The sequence below is a fragment of the Sander vitreus genome, chromosome 18, assembly GCF_031162955.1.
Source record: "Sander vitreus isolate 19-12246 chromosome 18, sanVit1, whole genome shotgun sequence".
NCBI lineage: Eukaryota > Metazoa > Chordata > Actinopteri > Perciformes > Percidae > Sander > Sander vitreus.
Window position 1 is genome coordinate 13775293 of NC_135872.1, and position 20834 is coordinate 13796126.

General features: G+C 38.6%; 2 protein-coding genes across 4 annotated transcripts; both read left to right on the top strand.

Moving 5' to 3' along the window:
* The first annotated feature begins 851 nt into the window (after window positions 1-851).
* On the top strand, window positions 852-2636 carry fam110c (family with sequence similarity 110 member C). The gene has a single exon (XM_078274806.1). It carries the CDS (start codon window positions 1102-1104, stop codon window positions 2137-2139), a length of 1038 nt encoding a protein of 345 aa, XP_078130932.1. The 5' UTR covers window positions 852-1101; the 3' UTR covers window positions 2140-2636.
* A 3027-nt stretch (window positions 2637-5663) lies between these two features.
* On the top strand, window positions 5664-20627 carry fbxo25 (F-box protein 25). Of its 3 annotated transcripts, none has more exons than XM_078274477.1 (11): window positions 5664-5744; window positions 6918-7082; window positions 13840-13943; window positions 16002-16051; window positions 16161-16253; window positions 16348-16441; window positions 16909-17093; window positions 17526-17708; window positions 18111-18254; window positions 19247-19273; window positions 19745-20627. In XM_078274477.1, exons 2-11 carry the CDS (start codon window positions 6955-6957, stop codon window positions 19832-19834), a joined length of 1098 nt encoding a protein of 365 aa, XP_078130603.1. In that variant the 5' UTR covers window positions 5664-5744; window positions 6918-6954; the 3' UTR covers window positions 19835-20627. The 3 variants fall into 3 exon arrangements, with proteins under 3 accessions (XP_078130603.1, XP_078130605.1, XP_078130604.1); XM_078274478.1 differs by having other exon boundaries at window positions 5672-5744; window positions 6937-7082; XM_078274479.1 differs by lacking the exon at window positions 19247-19273.
* The last annotated feature ends 207 nt before the right edge of the window (window positions 20628-20834 follow it).

The window sequence follows — 20834 nt, forward strand, 5'->3', positions numbered from 1 at the left end:
TAGGGTTCCAAGTATGTTTGCAGCTCACGCACTTTCATTAACAGGCATAGAGCATAGAACAGGTTGGAGCAATATTGTACTGCACACCTGGTGGCTTGGTGGTGAAGGGCAGCAACACTGTCATTTACACAATAGTATGCTACTCCATTCACAAGAGAATGTGGTGCGTCGTTTTGGAAAACATTTTTCTTTTAGCCTATTTATCTCTAGGATCCAATTACACCTCACAATACAGTTAGTGGCAGTGTTTTTTTCATCCAGTAAGATACAGTTACTGAGCAAATAGGCCTACAAAACCAGAATCTTGAAGTACAACGTTAAATGTTTTGCTATTTTTTGCTTTTTGGAGATGGAGATACATGTTTGCTACAAGTAACATGTCCGGTCTCTCTTTCTTCACCTTGTATGTACTTTTGCGAGCAATGACGAGCGAGCTGTACCCAGCATGCTGTTCGCTGGTGTAACAGTTAATAGAGGTCTGCAACATATTGCACTACTAATAAATATGTCCCGTAGATCAAGAGCTCACACTCAACACCTTACTGCCTGCCTTAATAATAACAATATCAGTGGGATACATCATACAAACTGTGCATGATTTAAGTTTGAATAGGCTGGGGGAAAACATTTATTGCACAACATTTGCACTGTAATAAGCGGCAAGCCTAGTGGATGAGTCAGTTTCTCTGGTGAATGAGTCAAAAAAGTTAACAGAGAGTACTTTGACAGAAACCAGTATTCTAGGTAGGAGATCATGTAAGATTTCGTCCTGTATTGAGCAACAAGGATAAAGGCCCACATTTCCTCTAGGAAAAGAGAAAAACAAAACTGCAGCAGTGTCAGCTTTCACTGTTCTCACCTGTGATGGTATCAGGTGTACTTTGAACAGGTCGGTGTTTCGTTTAAACTAGCCTTGCACAGGGTGGGTGGGGTAATACGATGTGTGTTTGAACAGACAAGGTAAAGTCGCCTGTTGTAATACGTGCTCAGGCAAAGAACGGGCATGAATGGAATCTTTTACGTCTAACACTGGAGAGACCGTATGCTAAAGGATTACCCACTCTTTGGAAATAACTGATTTGAATGTTAACTTAAACCACAATGGAGGCAACCGGTGATACCACAAAGATCCTGGAGAAGGGTCCTGAATACCTTCGAAAGCAAATGGAACTGGAGAGTGAGTCAAAAGGACGCATGAGTGCTGTGGAGAGGCTCGCTGCAAGCAAACCAAAATATGTCAAAAGCCAACAGGTGGTCAACTCAACTCAGGAGCCAGTGATCAGTCTTGGATCAGCCTCGGTGAGTAGCACTGGGTCTTCTAACAGGAGCTTGAACCATTGTGGGAATCTTGTCATAGGGAGTAACTCAAGAGAGGCTACATGTGGTGCACAAATCAACAGCTTACCAGGGCAGGTACGTCGGTCCAGCTCCAAAAACCGACGAGACTCACTTCTGCTTTACAGACAGAAATGTGAGTTACTGAGAGGATCAGAAAATGACCGGAAACATCCTATAACATGCAAGTTGCTCAGCTCTTTGCATAAAAATGTTTTATTACCTGAGACAACAGATAAGGAGTGTGAAGTTGAGTACAACAAAATCACCACACCTGAGGGAACAGCAAAGGAATGCAGCTCACAATCAGAGAGGAGGAGGAGGAATGGAGTAGCAGAGCAACACAGCACAGAATACAGTGATCCTGGATCTATGATGACAGCAGGTGTTGTGAAGAAATCTGCTGGGCTCCTAACGGTTCCTGAGTTTGAAAGCAGGTCTGGCAAAGGAGTAAGTCGTTCTCACTCCGACATCAGCTCCAGGTACTCCAAGAACTTTGCAGACTTTGATGTTTTTTTCAAGTACTGTGGGCTGGGCAGTGAGGTTATTGAATCTGTTGGGAAGGACAACTTCTCGGTGCACTCAGATGAAATTGCGATAAACATCCGGAGTGTCAGCATCTCTACATCAGATGACGGCTTCTCCAGGAACAGTGGTGACAGCGACGGACTAATGGAAGACAAGCTACATGAAAAGATACGTCAAGAGACGTCAGTTATTGAGCGCAATGCAAGGATTATCAAATGGCTGTACAGCTGCAGAAATGCTATAGAGACCGGAAAAAAGTTAAGAGACCTTGATTGAGATTAAGACAGAGGCCATATGCTTAAGTAAGACTGATGTATAGATGACACTAACTCCTGGCTTTTGTTTGTGGACTGACTTTTGGTCTCTGTGCTGTCATTGTGTCATTGTGTTCCAATTTCAGCAGACACTTCACAGAAAAAAAGGTTTAGCGTGTTTGCTCTGTTAAGACTTGCATAAAGCTAGCTCTGCCACATTGGGGCCACATAAATTGTGCAGAAAGCCCCACATCACACACATAGAAATACAAAAGCTGTCCTCAAATTTTCATCTTAAACTTGTATTTTAAGGTCTAATACATGTGCATATGTGCACACTTTAATACAGAAAATCTGGAAGAGTAGGCTACATAAGAACACATTTTGGTTTGCCAGGTTGTTAAACAAATCCTTAGACTGTTGTTTTTCCCCTCTATTTGATAATAATGCAGTCGTCTCAAATGTCATTATTCCATTAATAAATGCTTAATAATTTGTTTAATAAATTGATTTTGTCCAGCTCTGCTGCAAGGTACACTGCCGTCATTCACCTCAACACAGAAATGTTTCTTTTTAATGGCTTGTAACTAAGCTATAAAACATAAGTCAAATATAGTATATTATCCATCTAATAAGCTATTGGTTATGAAACATTTATAAAAAGTTTTAGAAAGTGGCACCAGCATAAAGGCTTAGAGCTGATGTGATGGCATATGAAACATTTCAGGGGGTCCAATACTCATTATCATAAATGATGTTCCTCACTACAATCTGAAATCCTATCTTATCTCAGTTTAGGATGACATTTAGGATTTTTGGTATTACAAAATAACTACTGCATTTAGGAAAAAATATAGGAATTAGGATAGGAATTTAGTTATTACAGAACCATTCTAACTTAGGGATTTTTCAAGTTAGGAATCCTAAGTAAGGATGGCATTAGTCCACTGTATATCATATATAACAAGTTCCTTCCCGAGATCATTTTGAAAAGCCACGTTCGCTGCGTCCAGAGCTTAGCGCCGCCCAAGACGATTGTGATTGGTTTAAAGAAATGCAAACAACCCCTGACCATTTTTTTTCTCCTATCCAGAAATATTGTGTGGAAGGGCCAGACCTTCCTCTGCAGCGCTGTGGAGATAGGTCTGGCAATGCGAGACTCAACACGGTCTCACCCCTATTCGTCACCAAGGTCTTTAGCATTAAAGTGCCCTTAAATCATAATTTATGTAACCTGCTTCTTAAGTGTATACGCGGCATTCCTCTCCAGGTGAAAGGTGTACATTCCATCACACACACGCACACACACACACACACACACACACACACACACACACACACACAAACAAACCAGGAGCAGAGAGATCTGCTCTTTCATGTATAATTGTGGTCAAGCATTTATTGTTAACAGTAATACAACTGCATTGTTAAATTTAACTACAGCCAGACAAAAAGGCTTGTAGGTTGTGGTTATTTTCCAACCAAAGAATCAGTTACTCGCTGAGTTCTGTGTAAGAGGAATGTACCTAATGATCAGATAGGCTTAAATCCAGTGACCCGATGTAACTGTAACTCTGCTTCTGCTTCTGCTACTGTAATCTCTGTCTGCTTTATCTCTTGACCACTTCCTCTCTCTTTCTGTCTTTTAGCCAACTTTCTATGCTGATCAGAGGCTGTAACATTAGTGGGGAAAAAGCAACGGACAGACTATTGAAGTGGAATTACCCACTCAGAAACAAACAATATTTATGTGCAGTATATGCTAATAGATACTCATTACTCAGCTGCACCCATGTTGCACCCATGTTGTTGACACGCCTCTCACTTCTCCAGAAGCCTGGCTGACTGTTTCACATCAAGACAAGTCATGTCATGCCCTCTCCTCTTGTTTACTGCCAGCTACTTCTTAAAATGCAGTTGATAATTTAGTTAGAAAAGGGACACTTAACGTTTCATATGTGGTTCAACCTACAGAAATGTATTGACTGAAAATGTAGACTACTTGCATTGCTAAAGGCTTGTAAATGTCTTCTTATATTGGAATTTGTATGATGTAAAAGTTTTAGTATTACTAATCCACCACTTAAAACTTGTAACACTATTTTATACGGAAGTACTGCAAAAATTGCTACAGTGAATAAAGTTGCAATTTTTCTCACAAGTAAACTGTTGCTTAAATGTATGTGTATAGGATTGACTGTATAGATATAATACAATTATTTTTTATGAATAGTAAATATCAATAAGGCCCATGGTGGGCATGGCCGGATTATGAGGCAATGGGCCGCTGGGCACAGACATGCAAAAGGCCCCACCATCTTAGGAGCAAGATACAGACTTTGTGATGCTTTTGCCTCTTTTTTTGTTGTTTTGTGTGTCTTTGTAGTTGTTACACATCTCTCTGTGGTTTTGTGTCTCTTTGCAGTTGCTTAACATCTCTTTGTAGTTGTTTTATGTTTCTTTGTGGTGCCCTGGCACTTTAGGCTCCTGGGCCTTTGCCCGGTAGGCCTGTTCGTGAATGAATCAATAATAGTGGGAATACAGTATAGCATACTGCTTGTAGTGGTTACATATTTCGAATGTAGGCCTACTGTATGTGGCCTAAAGGGGGCAGTATCTAACAACAACACTGAACCTAATTAGTGTTAAAATCACAGCAACTCTATGATGGCTGGCCAGGCAAACCTTAACAAAGGAACAATAACCACACATAAACCAGTCTAGATGGATGCTTGATATGTAATGCTATTTTTAGTTCTTGCAATAGTATTTTGCCAACAAAGCATAACATCTAATGGCAGCAGCTATTCAGACCCTGTCCCTCTTGTGACAACTTTCCACCTTAAACAGATGGATGTGAAAACAGCCTTCTAGTGACAAGCTCTGACTAATTATTAGGCCTAAGCATTGAGAGGTCTCAGCTATGTAAAACACAGTATTAACACAGCTTTGAAAGAACAATTTGCAGTTCATTGTGTCATTTTAGCATTCAGATACCTGGAATACCTGCATCATGACTTTGGAATTTGCGCATAAAGACTTGTGAGTTGACTTGAACTTGCTCTGAAGGACTTGTGACTTGAATAAATACTTCCTCTGAATGACTTGAGACTTGATTGTGGTTTAAAAAATATGGTCAATTAAACTAAATATGGTATCCCTAATTCTCATAATAAAGTTCACAGAACTTGTGGTTAAAAAAAAAATTATGTATTTATATTAAAACTCTAAGTTTATATCTGTTTAAAAAAGTATTCCTTAATAACCACATTATCATCATTACTTAACCGTCGTCCAGTGGTCCTGTTCCCATCCCCCATCTCAAAATCAAAACATAAGTACATGTGCGCAGTCCTCTGTCACGTGTGGAAGAAAGCCTCAACAAAACTTAATGGATAAAGAGAAATAATTGATTGACAGCCTTTGCAAGCAAATCAGCGACGCGACTCTGGGTAGCAACAAGATAAATACTGACGTTTCGTCCAATCAGAGAGCATCAGGGGGCGTGGACGAATTCCAGTGTCCGCACTGTGTTTACTTCCGTCAATATTTCCAGCAATTGCAGCAGAGCAGAGAAGAAGAAGCAGAAGCACTGACAGACGATACACAACAAAGGAGTCACTTAAGGTTTGTTTAGCCGTTATGTAGAAATGTCCAACTCTGTTATAGTGCAGTTGAGATTCTTTATTTTCTTCCTGTGGCGATTATATGCGTTGAACCAACTGACAGCTTGACTTAATTTTTTATTTTTATTTTATTTCGCCGTTAAGCGTTGAAACGATTTGAACAGCGTTTGCTAATGCTGTTATTTATTTTTTTTTTTTTACAAATGCTAAAGTTAAATAAATGCGTCATAGTCGATGTCAGGAGTGTTATCAAAGCAATATGGCTTAGTAGCTAGGTCATTTTGCATCCTAGTGTTTACCCGTAATATAGCGATTATATGCTCAATAAACGTTTATAAATCTAATGGCCCTCTTGTTTATTTGGCAGTTGTTGTCAGACAGTAACCTGTTATGAACATGTAGTTGTAGACTGCAGACTAGCCAAGGCCATGATAACGTTTATTGTTGGTATTTTAATATTACTGTATTTTTAGCATTGAAATATTTTGAAAATTTGAATGTATATGTTTTAAGTTCTTCTCTTTGAATGCCCAAAAGGCCATTTTAATTGGTGCAATTTCGAAACTCAAGTTTGAATCTTTCATCTTGAATTTTAGTGTTTAATTTTCAGTTTATTCCTTGATATGAATTTAAAGACGGGAAAATGAATATGAGCAACATCAATAAAGTTTTTAGGAAAATTGATTTTTTAACCCATGAGAGGACTAGGTCCGGGCGATATGGAGAAAATCAGATATCCCAGTATTCTTGACCAAATACCTCGGTGTCAATATTGCAACGATATTCTAGGGTTGACAATTGGTGTTTTCACAAAATATTTTCACAGTTAGATTTTGGATAAATAATCATCAATAATGTGGATATAATGACTAAGTAAGTGGTTAAAGGAAAATAACAGAACAGCTAGAACAGTCTGGTAAGTTCAGAAAATGACATAACTTTACTGTAATGCAGCCTTTAAAACCAGGAAAAGAAAACACGTAAGCCATATCCAAAATTTGTAATATCACAATATCGATATAATATCGATATATTGCCCAGCCCTAAACCCAACATTAAGTATTAAGTAGTTACTACATTTTCAATTAGGTATTCATCTGCTTATTATGGCCTTTCTTTTCCTCCAAAGAGCCCAGAGCACAAAGCCAATTCCTGCATCTTGTTAACCCTACAGGTCTTCTCTCTGCTCACAGTCCCCCCTCCCAGCTAAAATGCCTTTCTTGGGCAAGGACTGGAGGTCACCAGGATGGAGCTGGACAAAGACAGAGCATGGATGGAAGAGGATTATCTTCTATGGACATGAGTTGGAAGATAGCAACAGAGAGATACACTTGAAAGAGTAAGTACTATATTGTTCACCTTTGTCATCCATATCTGCCTTTAATGGCATTGTTATTCCAGTGTCATACTTTATGAGTCAGTGTGTTATCAGGTTAGATTGGGCTTAACTGACTGCATACACATTTTTACAGTTGCCACATGCATTTAAGAATAAAACTATATTATCCATATAGTCCTCAGTAGTTTGCTGTGCTTAGATTATTTTCTACAAGCATGCAGTAGTATATGCTAGGGCTGGATGACATGTGAATATAAACATGTATTGACTTTTACTAGTATCATATCTTGATTATATAATTAAAATGTGTGATGTAAAGAAAATTAAAGTAATGATTCTGAGTAAAATTGAATTAAAAACTACTACAATTAATTTGTGGAGTTTTTCATTTGACATTGAGTTTTGTCTGATTTAATTAACAGTATTACAGTTCATTGCATTGGACACCAACTTTATTACAGGTTTTAATACGTGATATATCTTAATAACATAGGCAGCTTGGCAAGGCAAGGCAGCTTTATTTGTATAGCACATTTCAGCAACAAGGCAATTCAAAGTGCTTTACATAAAAACGATAAAAAAAATTAAAAACAGATAAAATACGAGAATAAAAGTTACAGTGCAGTATAAGAAATTAAACATTAAAGAGCACTTAAAGCCCATGTTGCAGATTAACCACCACTGTTGATTAATGGGTACATAAAGCACTCAACATATGTATATAATTGTTAAAAATGTCTCCAAATAGTGTTAAAGGCCAGTTTTTGTCGGTTTTGGTATTATTGGGTTTTTTAATGCAATTCGGTGATGACGTCACGTTGGGGAGACGTGCCTCAGCCTAGTACTAGAACTATGGTGACTGACTGGGATGAGGAAGAGGTGTTTTTACTGTCAGTGAATAGCATCGAGTGAAAGTCAAGGTTTTCTTTATATCTAGTGACGGTGATCATGTCGTTAGCTCAGATAAGTACTGGTAATCTAGCTAGATCTAGAAATAGAAGGCATCATGCTAGCTATGGGCTAACTTGCCAATCAGTCCCACCTGTGAAATCCCCCGACGTTGTAAACACATTTTCAATTAGATATCTCACGTTTTGATGGTAGCTTACTAGCTCCAGTAACAACATATTTGCCTAGTGTTTATTTATTACTTGGATGGGGATGCTGTTCGGCTTTTTACAAGTTTAGACAGCTAGCTAACGCTACGCCGACATTTTGCTAACGTTAGCGCAACAGCGTTAGCCTAGACTGCTAGGTAAATATTACGACTGCCTTTGGAGTTTCCTATATCTGCATCCACCTTGTCAACATAAGACATGTGGCGTTAGTGCTCCTTTTGTACCATAATTGTATTGAATGAAATGTTAAGCTTCGCTCCTACGAGATGGGTGAGCTAACCTAACCTAGAGTAGATTAGATATTATTAGCCCTGCAACTCTTGTTTAAAATTGAACTCTAATGATTAGTTACAGCTGCCAGGGCTCACTTTGAGCGTTGACTTGGTTGTCAGACATCTTCCAACCTCCACAGAGTATTTTGTGCTTCTTAAACAGAGGATAGTAGAAAAGCTCACAGAATATAAAGGGAAAGAGATGGGGTTAGACATGCAACAGAGGCAGTGTCTTTGGTTGCATAGTCTTTGTCTTAGACCTACCAAGACTGGGTTTTAGCAATGACTAAAAGGGATCTGTTTTGACCATGGATTGTTGATGTTTGCTGTGGTTGATGTATTTATGTGAGCTACAGTATGTTTTAATGCCTGGCTGCAAACTAAATGTACTTGTTTGTAGAAATGCTTAATAGATTAGAGGGAAAGGAATAATGTCAGGGAATCAGTAGATAATAACAGAGGAAAATGTGCACTGACCATAGCTGCTGTACTTCTGCTGTACAGAAAGAAAAAAATAATTGAGCCACCAACTCTTATCAGGGCTAAAGCAGAGAGTCTTTGATGAAGTGATTTGCATCCCACAATTGCAGCCTGTTATTGCCAAAGGGGCGTCATGGCAACAGACAGAGTTGAGTATAGGGTTGGGTTTACTCAAGAGGCTAAATTTACATGATACTTACAAACCTCTTAGTTTATCATGTTAAAGAAAAGATAAATATTCAAAATAATTGAGGTGGAGGTTCTCAGCCTAATAGAGGAAGATGTTTTTGAGTTGACTTATAAGATATGTTTGTTTTTTACCTTATTGTGGATCAGAATCTGAACTATTAAGGTCAGGTGTTTTTGTGTGTGTGAACTGAGTATATTGTGCAAACTCTCCCCTCAAAGAAATACACACACATTCTTGTTGTTTATGGGCACACATTCAGAAGAAGTCATGCAACCTGGTTGTTGTATATAACCTGTTGTAACATAGTGACACTGACTTAACCTGCAAAGGCCTATGTCATTATTGAAAACTAAAGATTCCATAGTATTGGGTAATTGTTATTGTTTTCATCAAGTTAGGTTTTAGTCGTGGTAAAGACTCAGGAAACAGGTTTATACCTGATGTCTGACTTCTTAAATGACTTAATATCTTTAATGAACACAATGCTCAGCTGTGTTGTTCCATCACCACAGAGACAGGAGAGTGTACTACCTCACAAACTATGATTGTCAGGGCACAATGGAGTAAGCCTTTATATAAAACTACAGTAAAACATGTTGATGTATAAGGCATGTTTTTTAGATTCCCTGAAATCCTACATAGTGCCAGACCAGCACAGAAAGTTATAGAAAGTCAATATAGAACTTCTTGTTTGGGATCCGTCTCCTGGAGTTACTTTCGGATGTTTGGAACTGGTGCAACATGTAAATCCTGGAACAGGGGTTGCTGCTTGGAGTTGTCTGATGAATGTTACCATACATACATGCCAGTTCTTCTGACGGGAGCACACAAAAAACAACTACGGTCAATGCCTGCTGTGCACTTTTAAAAGACTTAACAACCACTGTTTGTTAAAAGCAGCTGAACTTAAACAAGTTATCCTATTTCAGGCTTTCTGGTCTATATTACATGTGGCCCTGTGGGCAGTCTGGGTTGCCTCCAAGCAGGAAAGCTTGCCTTGTTATCTGCAGGAAACATGTTTTGTTTTGATGCATGCCAACTGACTATGAGTCGTCACATAAAAGGAGAGAAAAAAGGAGGGTCCCATTCTTAGGCTACATCTACACTACTTATTTATCCTTTTTACTATATTTGTCTGCTCCTTCTTTATATAGTATGTGTTGAGGGGTTGTGTGGTCCTGTGAGGCTTACTATTTCTGTCACTAGTTTGTTCATACTGTACATGGTGTCAGCCTCTTCCCCCTTTTAAGGAGATTGGGCCGGGGCCTAACTTAGCTGCAGGGGTTACAATCAAACATGATAGCTCATTTTGCTTTTAAGGACCAGAGCAATTGATTTTCTGACGACAAGGTACAAGTTAGAATTTTTTTTTATTTTCTCCAGTATACAGTGGGAGGAAATTGGGTATTATCATTCATAAGAACAAATACAATTTTAAAAAGACATAAAACAAGTGCAAAGACAGCAAAATCGCATCACACATGTAAAGATGTGCCTCATTTCATCAAAAACAATGAGTACAAATGTACATAAAAGAAATACTTATTACCGGCTATAATAAAAATAGAACTGTGTAAACTCACAAGTTTGTCGTTGCAGTGTTCAGCAGGGATAGAACGATACACTAACCATTTGACTAGCAAGCCTCACTTAAACAGTGAGCAGGACGCTGGTGTCCTGCTGGTGCCGATGGGAGGAAAGATGGAAGCTCAGCACCAGTTGGTGATATCTCCCTCAAGTCACAGTGTCGCCTCTTCTATTGATCAACTAACAGTACCTTACAGTGTCACATTAGCTGGTCAACAGTCTTGGTCAGCAGTGTTTTCACAAAAAGGCACAGGACACAACATCAGACAATAACTAATGATGTCATCTGTTCAAATTGGCCGCTCTCCAAATGCAGCTTCACTCAGAAAGGCCAGTGACTTCATGTAACAGTCAGAGGTACACTTGGCAGATCAACACATGTAGGGCCAGAAAGAAAGAAAAGCATTATGGTGGACCCTGGCTTGGTATACTGTGTTACAGAAGTAGTTTATTCTTTTCCCATCAACAAACCTCTATCACCTATTATCTGCAAACACTCAAGTGCCAGATAGGTGCTGGAAAGTTGAGCTAAGTATTTGACCACCACTTTACTGTCAATTTCTGTAACATATCATTTATCTGACACTGTATGAATTGCCTTGATTGTTAAGTCAACTTGCATTTGTCAAAGCACGTCATAAATGAAACTTGAATGCATCTATCTAACAGTGAGTAAGAAAAGTGTAACAGCTAAATGTCTTCCACATACTCTATTTGTTTTCTTCCTGGTTTATGTTGACTTCCTACATAACCCTCATCCCTTTAGCTTATGTATTTCAGGGTACATTTTAAATATCCACAAACCCTTCACAACATTCCTGCTGCTGTGTGATGTCTTTTATTGTTTCTGTGGAAGCCGGTGCTCTGCATGCAACCTGTGTTAAAAGGTCAAGCTATTGCATTCCTCACTTGTAACTCACTGTGACGGATTACTGTGCTTGCATGTGTGTTTGTGTGTATGCCTTAGCAATTGGATAAATGGATGGAGACGAGAGGTTACTGTAGTGCCCATTCAACCTGTTGACTTCACAGTCAGACAAGCAAAGCCCTGCCTTCACTTATTCTGGAGGGAAAAGTAAATTAGTTTCGGTGTGAAATCATCCAGATTGTGATTGGTGAAGTAAAGATTTCCTCCAGCTTCTGAAAGCTCACTAACAGAACATAGCCCTTGTATTTTTGCATAAGAATAAATACCCTGTTGCATTCAAGTGTTTCTATAGATAATCAGAAAATAGTGACATATGCCTATTATAATGTTTTTAAGGATGGCAACTCAAAATATCTTGCAGATACAGTGTTTGCAGGTGGGAAGCTGTTGATGGATCATGTCCTTGTTGCTAGGCTAGTTGGTTGGGGCACCTGTGCAGACAGAGGTGGTTTAGCTCTATGACTGCAACTAACAATTATCTTCATTATCGTCATTATCTAAATTATTTATTTTATATTTATCTTATATTTATTATTTATTTACTCTAAAATGTCAAAAATAGTGACCCATTTAATGCCCATTAAAATGTTTTTGAGCCCAATCATAGGTACTCATATTGCTTGTTCATTGCTCAGCTCCAGCACCACAACCACAAATAAAGACAAATATGCCTGAAATAAATGAAATCACACATTTACACACATTAATAATTAATCATTCACATATATGATAATAGGAAATAATGTGATGTAGTGGGAATCATTTTGATATCAGCCCCAATACTAATAACATATTGTGACGGTATTATTTCCCAGTACAATCAGCTGACTCTTGGTTGGTAGTGTTGCCAGTTGGGTGCTCAACTTCAGCCAATGGATTATCAATGCTTGGGGAGTCAATCACCAGTCCAGTCCTTTGATCTGTTAAAGGTCATTAGTATTAGAATGTCTAGTTACAGATGAATAGATCTTAGTGCATCTAACAATTACTGCTTCATTGTATTTTATGTAATTATATTTTATTTGCATTAGAAGAAAATATTGCAAGTTTTCACAATAGTAGTACTGTGCAAAGAGACATATTGCTCTCCTCAGGCCTCATATCTTCTCAAGGGTATTTTAGGCGTCTTTCAGTCCTGTTTAGGACGGTGATGAAATTTGCAATTATGAAAGTCATTTATATTACAAAAGGCACAGTGAGTGAAAGGTACAAGAGGCTACAGTTTGATGGCTAAGTAGTTGTAGCCGCAAGTATAAAGAGAACATACAGACACAAACTACAAACACAGGTGTTTGCATACATAGTTATTGCATGTAGAACATTAACATAGCTATTATTTGATTTGACACATTTGAGTGCAAATGTTAATATTAAATGAAGACATTGATAAGACTCAAACATGCAATGGTCTTGCTGTCATTTCATTAAACTGATTCATTTTGCAAGACTGGATACAAAGAGGTGAGAATGTAGCTCTGCACTGTTCTAAAGCATTTAAATTCAATGTAAATAGCAAGAAATGTGCACAGACCCTCACAAACACACACCCATGTACATCAAGTGTATTAACATGCTCTCACATGATACATGCTTTCATTTGGGTTTGTGTTATAGTTGGACCAATTCAAACCTCCCATGTCAACATACTTCAAGTTGAGGTCAGCTGCCAAAATGTTAAGATCTATCTTATCAGAAATAACAAGGCCACTTATTAATCAAGCAGGCCCAGAATGGCTGCCAGAAATAACAGAGCTCAGATTGAGATCCCAAAATGTTTTGCCTGTTTTCTGAGAAAATACTGTCTGAGTCACATTTGTGATTCTGTCTCACAGACCGATATATGTCTGCCATCTGCTGTGTTTCCTCCATCATAACAGACACTGAATTGTTACAATGTCACATCTCTTGACTACTCTGACTCCTGTTACACCTGTCTTAGCAAAATGAAGCAGCTTCAAGCTGATTTACTTTCCTGCATATGTGCTGGCTCTGTTAACCCCAAAATACTGCAGCCCTTCCTGTGATGGATCTATCATGCCATTGCAACAGAGTGATATACAGGACATTATTAAAGAGTCACTGACTTGCTGCAGGCGTCTTTACATTGTACTTCAGTTGCACTGGTGACACTTTCATGCAATGCTATTAACAAATTCCTCCCATGCCTTCTCTGTCTAAACAGGCTCTGCAGTGACAACAAAGAGAATCTGTTTGTTGGAGATGTGTGTGAGCTCGCCACCACAAAGAGGAAAAAGGACCTCTACAACAATAACACCAAATCCCAGTGTGAGTTTCAGCAACACAATCACTATTTTAACTTCATAAAAAGTTTGTGGTACAAAAATTAAAAATCCTTTTTAAAAGAAAAAAGGAGAAAAAAAGCAGATAAGAAATAAAGGGAATCACAAGTCATAATTGGAGTGAAGGGGCCATCATCTATTGAAAGCTTTGTTTGCATTTAGATTTATTGGACTAAATACTTGTTATTTACTTGGTAATGTATCACCTAAGATTAGTTGCGCAGTTAATCAGCGGTACTTTTACTGACCGTAAAATAGGGTACTCGTACTCTACTTGAGGTCTTCCATTATTTGCTGTTTATACTTCTACTTCACTGCTTATCAGACATATTGTACTCTATACCACACAAACAATTTTTTGACTGCTATAGTTAATAGATGCTTTGTAGGTTAAGATTTACTTACAAATTATATGATGGTCTCAAAATATGAAGCATTGTTATATAAATTGGCATTCCATACTTCTGAGATCCCAAGGACACACATAATGCATTTAGTGAGAAACACTAAATTGTAACTTTTGTTTGTTTATATAAAAAAAGAAAACAAAAGTACAGTAGTTTTGCTGACAGTACTCGCATACTTCTACTTAAGATTTGTTACCCTTAATGCAGGACTTACTTGTAATGGAGTATATATTGCATAAAAAAACAAACATATCTAGCAAGAAAACAAGACTCTCAAGAAACTCTTAAGATTATGCAAATTAAGGCAATTATTAAAAATCCAAGGGAAAGTCTTCTAGTGTGCCCCTTTAATAACTACTGTGACATTCCCACAATATGTGTTCCTCCTGCCAAGAGAAGCAACCTTCTGGTGAGACAAAGCAGTCATGCAATAGCAGTTGGGTTGCTCTCCCTTCTATGCTCCAATGGCTCCAAAGCCCCCATCCCTTGATTCCTTCAGGCTCCATCAGCTATGTTGTGATCAGCATTCTCCCAGTCTTCAAAGGCTGGTGGTGTATATGCCTCAGACCTGCGCTTGTGGAGGAAGTTATGGATGCATAAGGAGGCCATAGATATCTTAACCACCTTCTTTGGCTCTAAGCATATAGTGGACCTGAAAACTCTCAACCTGTTTGCAAGAATGCCAAATGCATTTTCTGCCACTCTCTGTGCCCTAGAGTAGTAGTAGTTTATTACCCCTTAGCTGTGGGCCGTCTGCCTGAATGGATACAGCAACGTGAGGTCAGCCCTTAGGGGATATGCATCATTGGCCACAAACATGTATGGCATCATTATGTCGGAGTTGCGCAAAGGCTCAGGCGTAGGCAAGTCCAGCAGGCCCTGGTCCATCACTTTGCGCAGGTCAGAGTGAGCGAACACTTCAGCGTCTGAGACCCTACCTTGGTTACGCAAACTAGTGTAGATGAACTTATACTTTGCATCCACAGCAGCCATCATTACCACAGAGAACAACCCTTGTAATTATGGTAGAGGTTGCCTCTTTTGGCTGCAGGTTGTATGTGGATGTGTTTTTCGTTAAGGCAATGTGGAAACTGCAATTTCAGTTCAAAGTCCCGGGCTATTGTCCACCATTCTGCCTCTGTTGATGGTGTCTAGCAATAGAAGAAAAGAACAGTTAAGGCTAGGAGTTAAACTTCATTTAGTACACTAATTCTTATATTTGACAGATGATTAAAAAAAACAAAAAAAAAAAACATTTCTGCAGTACTGTGCATAGGAATTCACAAATACTTTAACGCTTACATTATGATTACAATGTATATACATACAAAAAAATTAATAAGAGCAGTACATCGTCAAAGTATAAATATTGTGAGATGAGACCTTGGCAACATTGCTTAACAGAGCATATTATCTGTGTGTTACAGTAAGTGGTAACCAGAAATTACCTTCAGGAAGTATTTTTTTATGACCTGGTACAGAGCGACACAGGTCTCCATAACTATTTTTGGAATAGTGCTGGTCCCAATCCTGTACTGGAACCTGAGGGATAATGTAATATAATAACATTTACATCAAAACACTTTAATAAATGAACTCTGCTAACTAATGTGTTTGTTTGTTTTTTCCTTGTCCAGTTGTTTTCACGGATAAATGGATCTATGTGCAGAAAGGGAGCACGAAAGAAGTGAGTGCTGCAGCTGTTACTAGAAAATTTCACATGAAGGGTTTGTTGTCTGTTGATCGAAACATATTTGTATTTTAAATAATGTGTGTATTTTCATGTTAACACACAGCGACATGGATACTGCACGCTTGGTGAAGCCCTCAACCGTCTAGACTTTTCCAGTGCCATTCAGGACTTAAGAAGATTTAACTATGTTGCAAAAGTGAGCAATAATGATCACACATGTTGATTAAGAATCCTTTTGATACCGACTTGTTCTTTTCCTCTAACTGTCTTACTCTGTTTTTCTCCCATAGCTTTTCCAGCTAATAGCCAGGTCTCAGCTGACCTCTTTGAGTGGAGCTGCACAGAAAAACTATTTCAATATACTGGAGAAGATTGTACGAAAGGGTAAGGAGACCTGAGGCAGAGATATTGTACAGACATTTTCTCAGCACTCCTGTAGATGCATCCTAGACCTAATTTAGGCTCTTGTTGTGTTAGTAAAAGTAGCTTTATATTTCCCAGAAAGAACATTTCTTTACCAAATGGTCTAAGGCTCAAAACAACCAGAACATGTTGTTTTTGAGACTACTGTTTCGTCACGCCAGTATTTTGTGGTTCATGGGGTTGCGTTTCCTCGTGGAGCAAAGTACAGATCTATTCTACCACATATGTGGTGAAACCTATATGGTAAAGTAATGCCTTTTAAAATCATGCAGTGTTCACTTGAAACTGTGGTTGGTAAGTATTTTTCAATCTTATGTTTTTTTCTTTTTTTGTACTGTGAAATATACGGTCTTTTCAGCAATTAATGTATAAAGGATGCATTTTCCTTACATATAGTTTTTTTTTTTTACTATATATTTCACTACTAGTTCTCGACGACCACTACAACCCGCGCCTTGTTAAGGATTTGCTGCACGACCTGAGCTCGACATTGCACAGTCTGACCATCCATGTTGGCAGGTGTGTCCTCGTGGGCAACGTAAACATCTGGTTATGCCGACTGGAGACCATTCACAAATGGAAGCAGCAGCTCAACAATCTGCAGATCCCCAAGGTAGAAGGTGTACTGGTGTTTGTTTGTGTGTGTACGTGCATGGGTCTGCATGTGTGTGTATTCCATCCCAAAACTTGTTTTTCAGCATGCTCTGGGCCTCAACACGCATCCAGGTCAATTTAAGCTGCCTGTATGTAAATGTGACTTTTAAAAAGGGAATAGTGCAGTAGGTTTGCATCTACTGACCTCACCGCTGCTCACTTTACATGCTGATCCCACTAAGCTGAATTTAATGGGTGAGCAACATGAAATATGGAATGTGAAGAATTGACAACTAATCTGTTGGACCAGGTAATTTAATGCTCAGCTGTGTATGACTTGTAACACATAATTCTCAGTGGAAAAAAACACTCCTGTGATTTCGGAATATTTGAGTTTTTCTTTATAGTCCAGCTCTGAATTTTAATGTGTCAATCTTAATTGTCTCCCCAGCAAATATGCAGTGGCATGTCATTCAACGACTTGCCGCTACATATGCAAAACAAGATCCTCTGCGAGTTATCTGATGCCTATGACATCATTAACCTGGGGCAGGCCACGCCTACTTTGCACAGCCTCAGTGAGAACAGGATACTGTGGAAGAAACTCTGTCACTTTCACTTCTCAGACAAACAGGTGAGAGGACAACATATTCAGTTTAATTAGACATGGACGGTCAGTATATACAGCTAAATCTGTGATTTTAATAATGCTTTTTAAAAGGAATATGCCTAAAACATCCAAATAGATGGCTGCAAAGTAGTTCACCAGTTGACCACTAGAGGGCAGAATTGCCACTATTTACTCACATTGATCTATTTCACGCTCTCTGTGTCTCTCTCTCACACACACACACACACACACACACACACACACACACACATCATATAAACACCCACTCAGGATTGGTGTTAATGAGAAATGGTCCTCATTTATATCTAATTACACTTTGCTCCAGTTATAATTACTTTCTTGTCCCCTGGGTTTTAAATGTTTGTTGTTTTTTTTAAATGTGTGTTTCCTTCCATCCACACTCAGTTCTGTAGAAAGTTGGTCCTATCCAAGAGTGAAAGTGTGGACTGGAAGCTGATGTACTTCACCCTGAAGAAACATTATCCAATGAGGGAGCAGTACGGCGACACCTTGCACTTCTGCAAACACTGTAGCATCCTCTTCTGGAAGGTAAAGAACAAGTTAACACACACCTGCAACCACATTCATTTCATGTAGGAAACACCATATGACTAGTCAGTACTGTTCATCAGACTGCATGTAAATTACAAGTTGTTCAATACATTAAAAGAAATTAGGTTCAGTGCAAGTTTAACTGGTTAGTTCAGCGTTAGGGTTAGGGTTATGGCCTTTCAGTGTTGTAGACTGTAGCTTAGTAGAGTGTGTGTAGAGTAAATGAAACCTGCAGTGTTTAAAGAGACATTTATCAGAGACTTTTAAACTGTACATAGATCAGACATGAGAGTCTATCAAATCAAGTTTCAAGTTTGTACCAGAGCACATTGTGTTTCCTTGTACGAGACAAAACACCCATTATCGTTTTGTACACTCTTTGGTACACACTGAATCGCTTGGAAAGTCTCAGAGACACTTTGGTCCAATCACGCTGCCTCTCTCACACTGATAGCTGTCTCTAGCATGCCGTGAGAAAGATATTCAATAGTAAATTGAATCCTATTTTTATGTAGTAAAAAAAACCCTCCATGTTCTGTTTATGTAACAGGAACTTATGAGTGACACATATACGTATACATTATCACTGATGGTTATAGTGATTCTTGTTGTTATCAGTACAATGGATGCTGTGAACTTGTTTAGCCCATACTGTACATGTTTATGTAGCGACCAGAAGGCAAACAAATGACTTGTCTGCCCTTCATGACACATGTGATCGTACCTTAAACCATGTGTAACATTAAGTTTGCGTTAATAACTTCTGGGGAAGATGTGTATCTTCACAGACTAACAGTACTTGGATTACAAAATGCAGCTGTTCCTACAGTATTTGTTCCCATACTCCTTGCGAATACAACAATCCTGTCATCCTCCTTGACTGGGTCATCATACTTTTTTAACCTCTGCCCTCTTTGCATCCCTCTCCTTGCTTGTCGCCCTTCCTTCCTGGCTCTTCTCCTGGTTCCCCTTCTCCCTGATTCTTTAAGGATCGCCACCTCGCTTTGTTATTCAAGGTACTTTCCGTCCCATCATGCCTTTCTGTTTTCTGTCAGTTGCCAGTTTGTCTCATGTTTCCCAGATGGTCTGATTCATATCTTATCTTTTTCCATTTGTTAAGCTTTGTCTCGTACTGTTCTTAATTTCACTTGATGTCATCATGTTTTGCTCGAGGTGTGTTTAGTAAACAGTGCCGCTTTTTTCACTGACATTTAATGGCCTTTAACTGCATTCTTAAAGTTCATAGATTCCTCTGAATGTTGAGTTCATGTGTCTGAAAGAAAACTGTCATTTAGTTTAACGTAAATGTTTCTCTGTGTATACTAATGTCCAGAATCTGGTTGCACCAGGCATTTGTAAATCCATCACTAAGTTTGTGTTGAAGACCTTCCATGATCTTAGTAACTACTGGTTGCTGCATAGCTGCTCCTTGGGTTTCCTGGTCTTTCTGGTTCTTTCTGACAATGTGGTTGTTTACTGTCTTCCAGGACTGTGGCCATCCATGCTCAGCCAACAACCCAGACAGCTGCCTCATGCCCATTTCTCCGCAGCACTTTATTGACCTCTTCAAATTCTAAACCCTCCGTGTTGTTCTTCAAGCGAAGCGTCCGTTTACTCTTACTCCCCAACCAAGAGTGTGTACGAGACCTCAATGTCATAAACTCAAATACAAAGGGCTTCAACTGAAAGAGATAACTTTTTTATGTCTTCATTTCCTTACGCACAAGTGTTTCCATAAGGCATAGAAAAGATTTAATGTGGATGTTTGTATATTTTAAGAATGTTGGTGATAGGTGAAATATAAAGAACATTTATCTTGTTCCTCCTCCTGCATAAATGTTTTGTCTTCTTGACAAAAAATGCTATTTCTAACAGAGGAAATAGTAATAATAATATGTATATGTAGGTAGGTGGTGATAGATGGTAACACTTTTTAAATGGCAACATTTACAGGGTGGCAGGATAAGATGCCTGTGTTACTTGTTTATTTAATGGGGTTAAACTATTCTGCCTTTTGCTCCGTTTTGTCCTGGTGGTATTTCTCTGCAATAACTGAATGCATGTCATGTTTGAGTCTATGTTTACTTACTGTATGTTGTCCTTTGTGAATTATTGCTGTGCTCTGTGTACATTGGAAGTGTTATAATATAATCATTTCTTTAGCCGTACAAGTTTTTACAATCGACTTTGTCAGAACTGTCAAGTGACAGACGGAAGAAATGTTAAACCTTATTTATGGGGGGGTGGGAGTTTTGTATCCTTCCTCCAACTTTTGTAATATTCATTTGCTATCTACTCTCTTGATGGTACTATTGTGAACTATATGGGACAGGAACTAGTTATAAATAAGTAAATATTTCTAAAAACCTGTTTCTGTTCTTCATTTTATACTGTGAGGCGCAGGGACTTTTGTTAACTGTATTAAGATCTTTTTTTAGACTTGACCTAATTGTATTTTCCGCTTCTTGGATTTGGATATAAATGTCTTTGCATCTTAAACAGCAAGGAAAAATAGTTTGTCATTGGTCACAGGAGCAAAGTTTCCTGATTATTATTCTTCCTCTTAATCTCTAGACT

Coding starts and splice junctions, on each gene's coding strand:
- fam110c (XM_078274806.1), top strand. CDS start 1,102: ATGGAGGCAACCGGTGATACCACAAAGATCCTGGAGAAGGGTCCTGAA.
- fbxo25 (XM_078274477.1), top strand. CDS start 6,955: ATGCCTTTCTTGGGCAAGGACTGGAGGTCACCAGGATGGAGCTGGACA. Junction 16,052..16,160: donor AGAAAGGGAGCACGAAAGAA/GTGAGTGCTGCA, acceptor GTTAACACACAG/CGACATGGATACTGCACGCT. Junction 19,274..19,744: donor ACCTCGCTTTGTTATTCAAG/GTACTTTCCGTC, acceptor ACTGTCTTCCAG/GACTGTGGCCATCCATGCTC.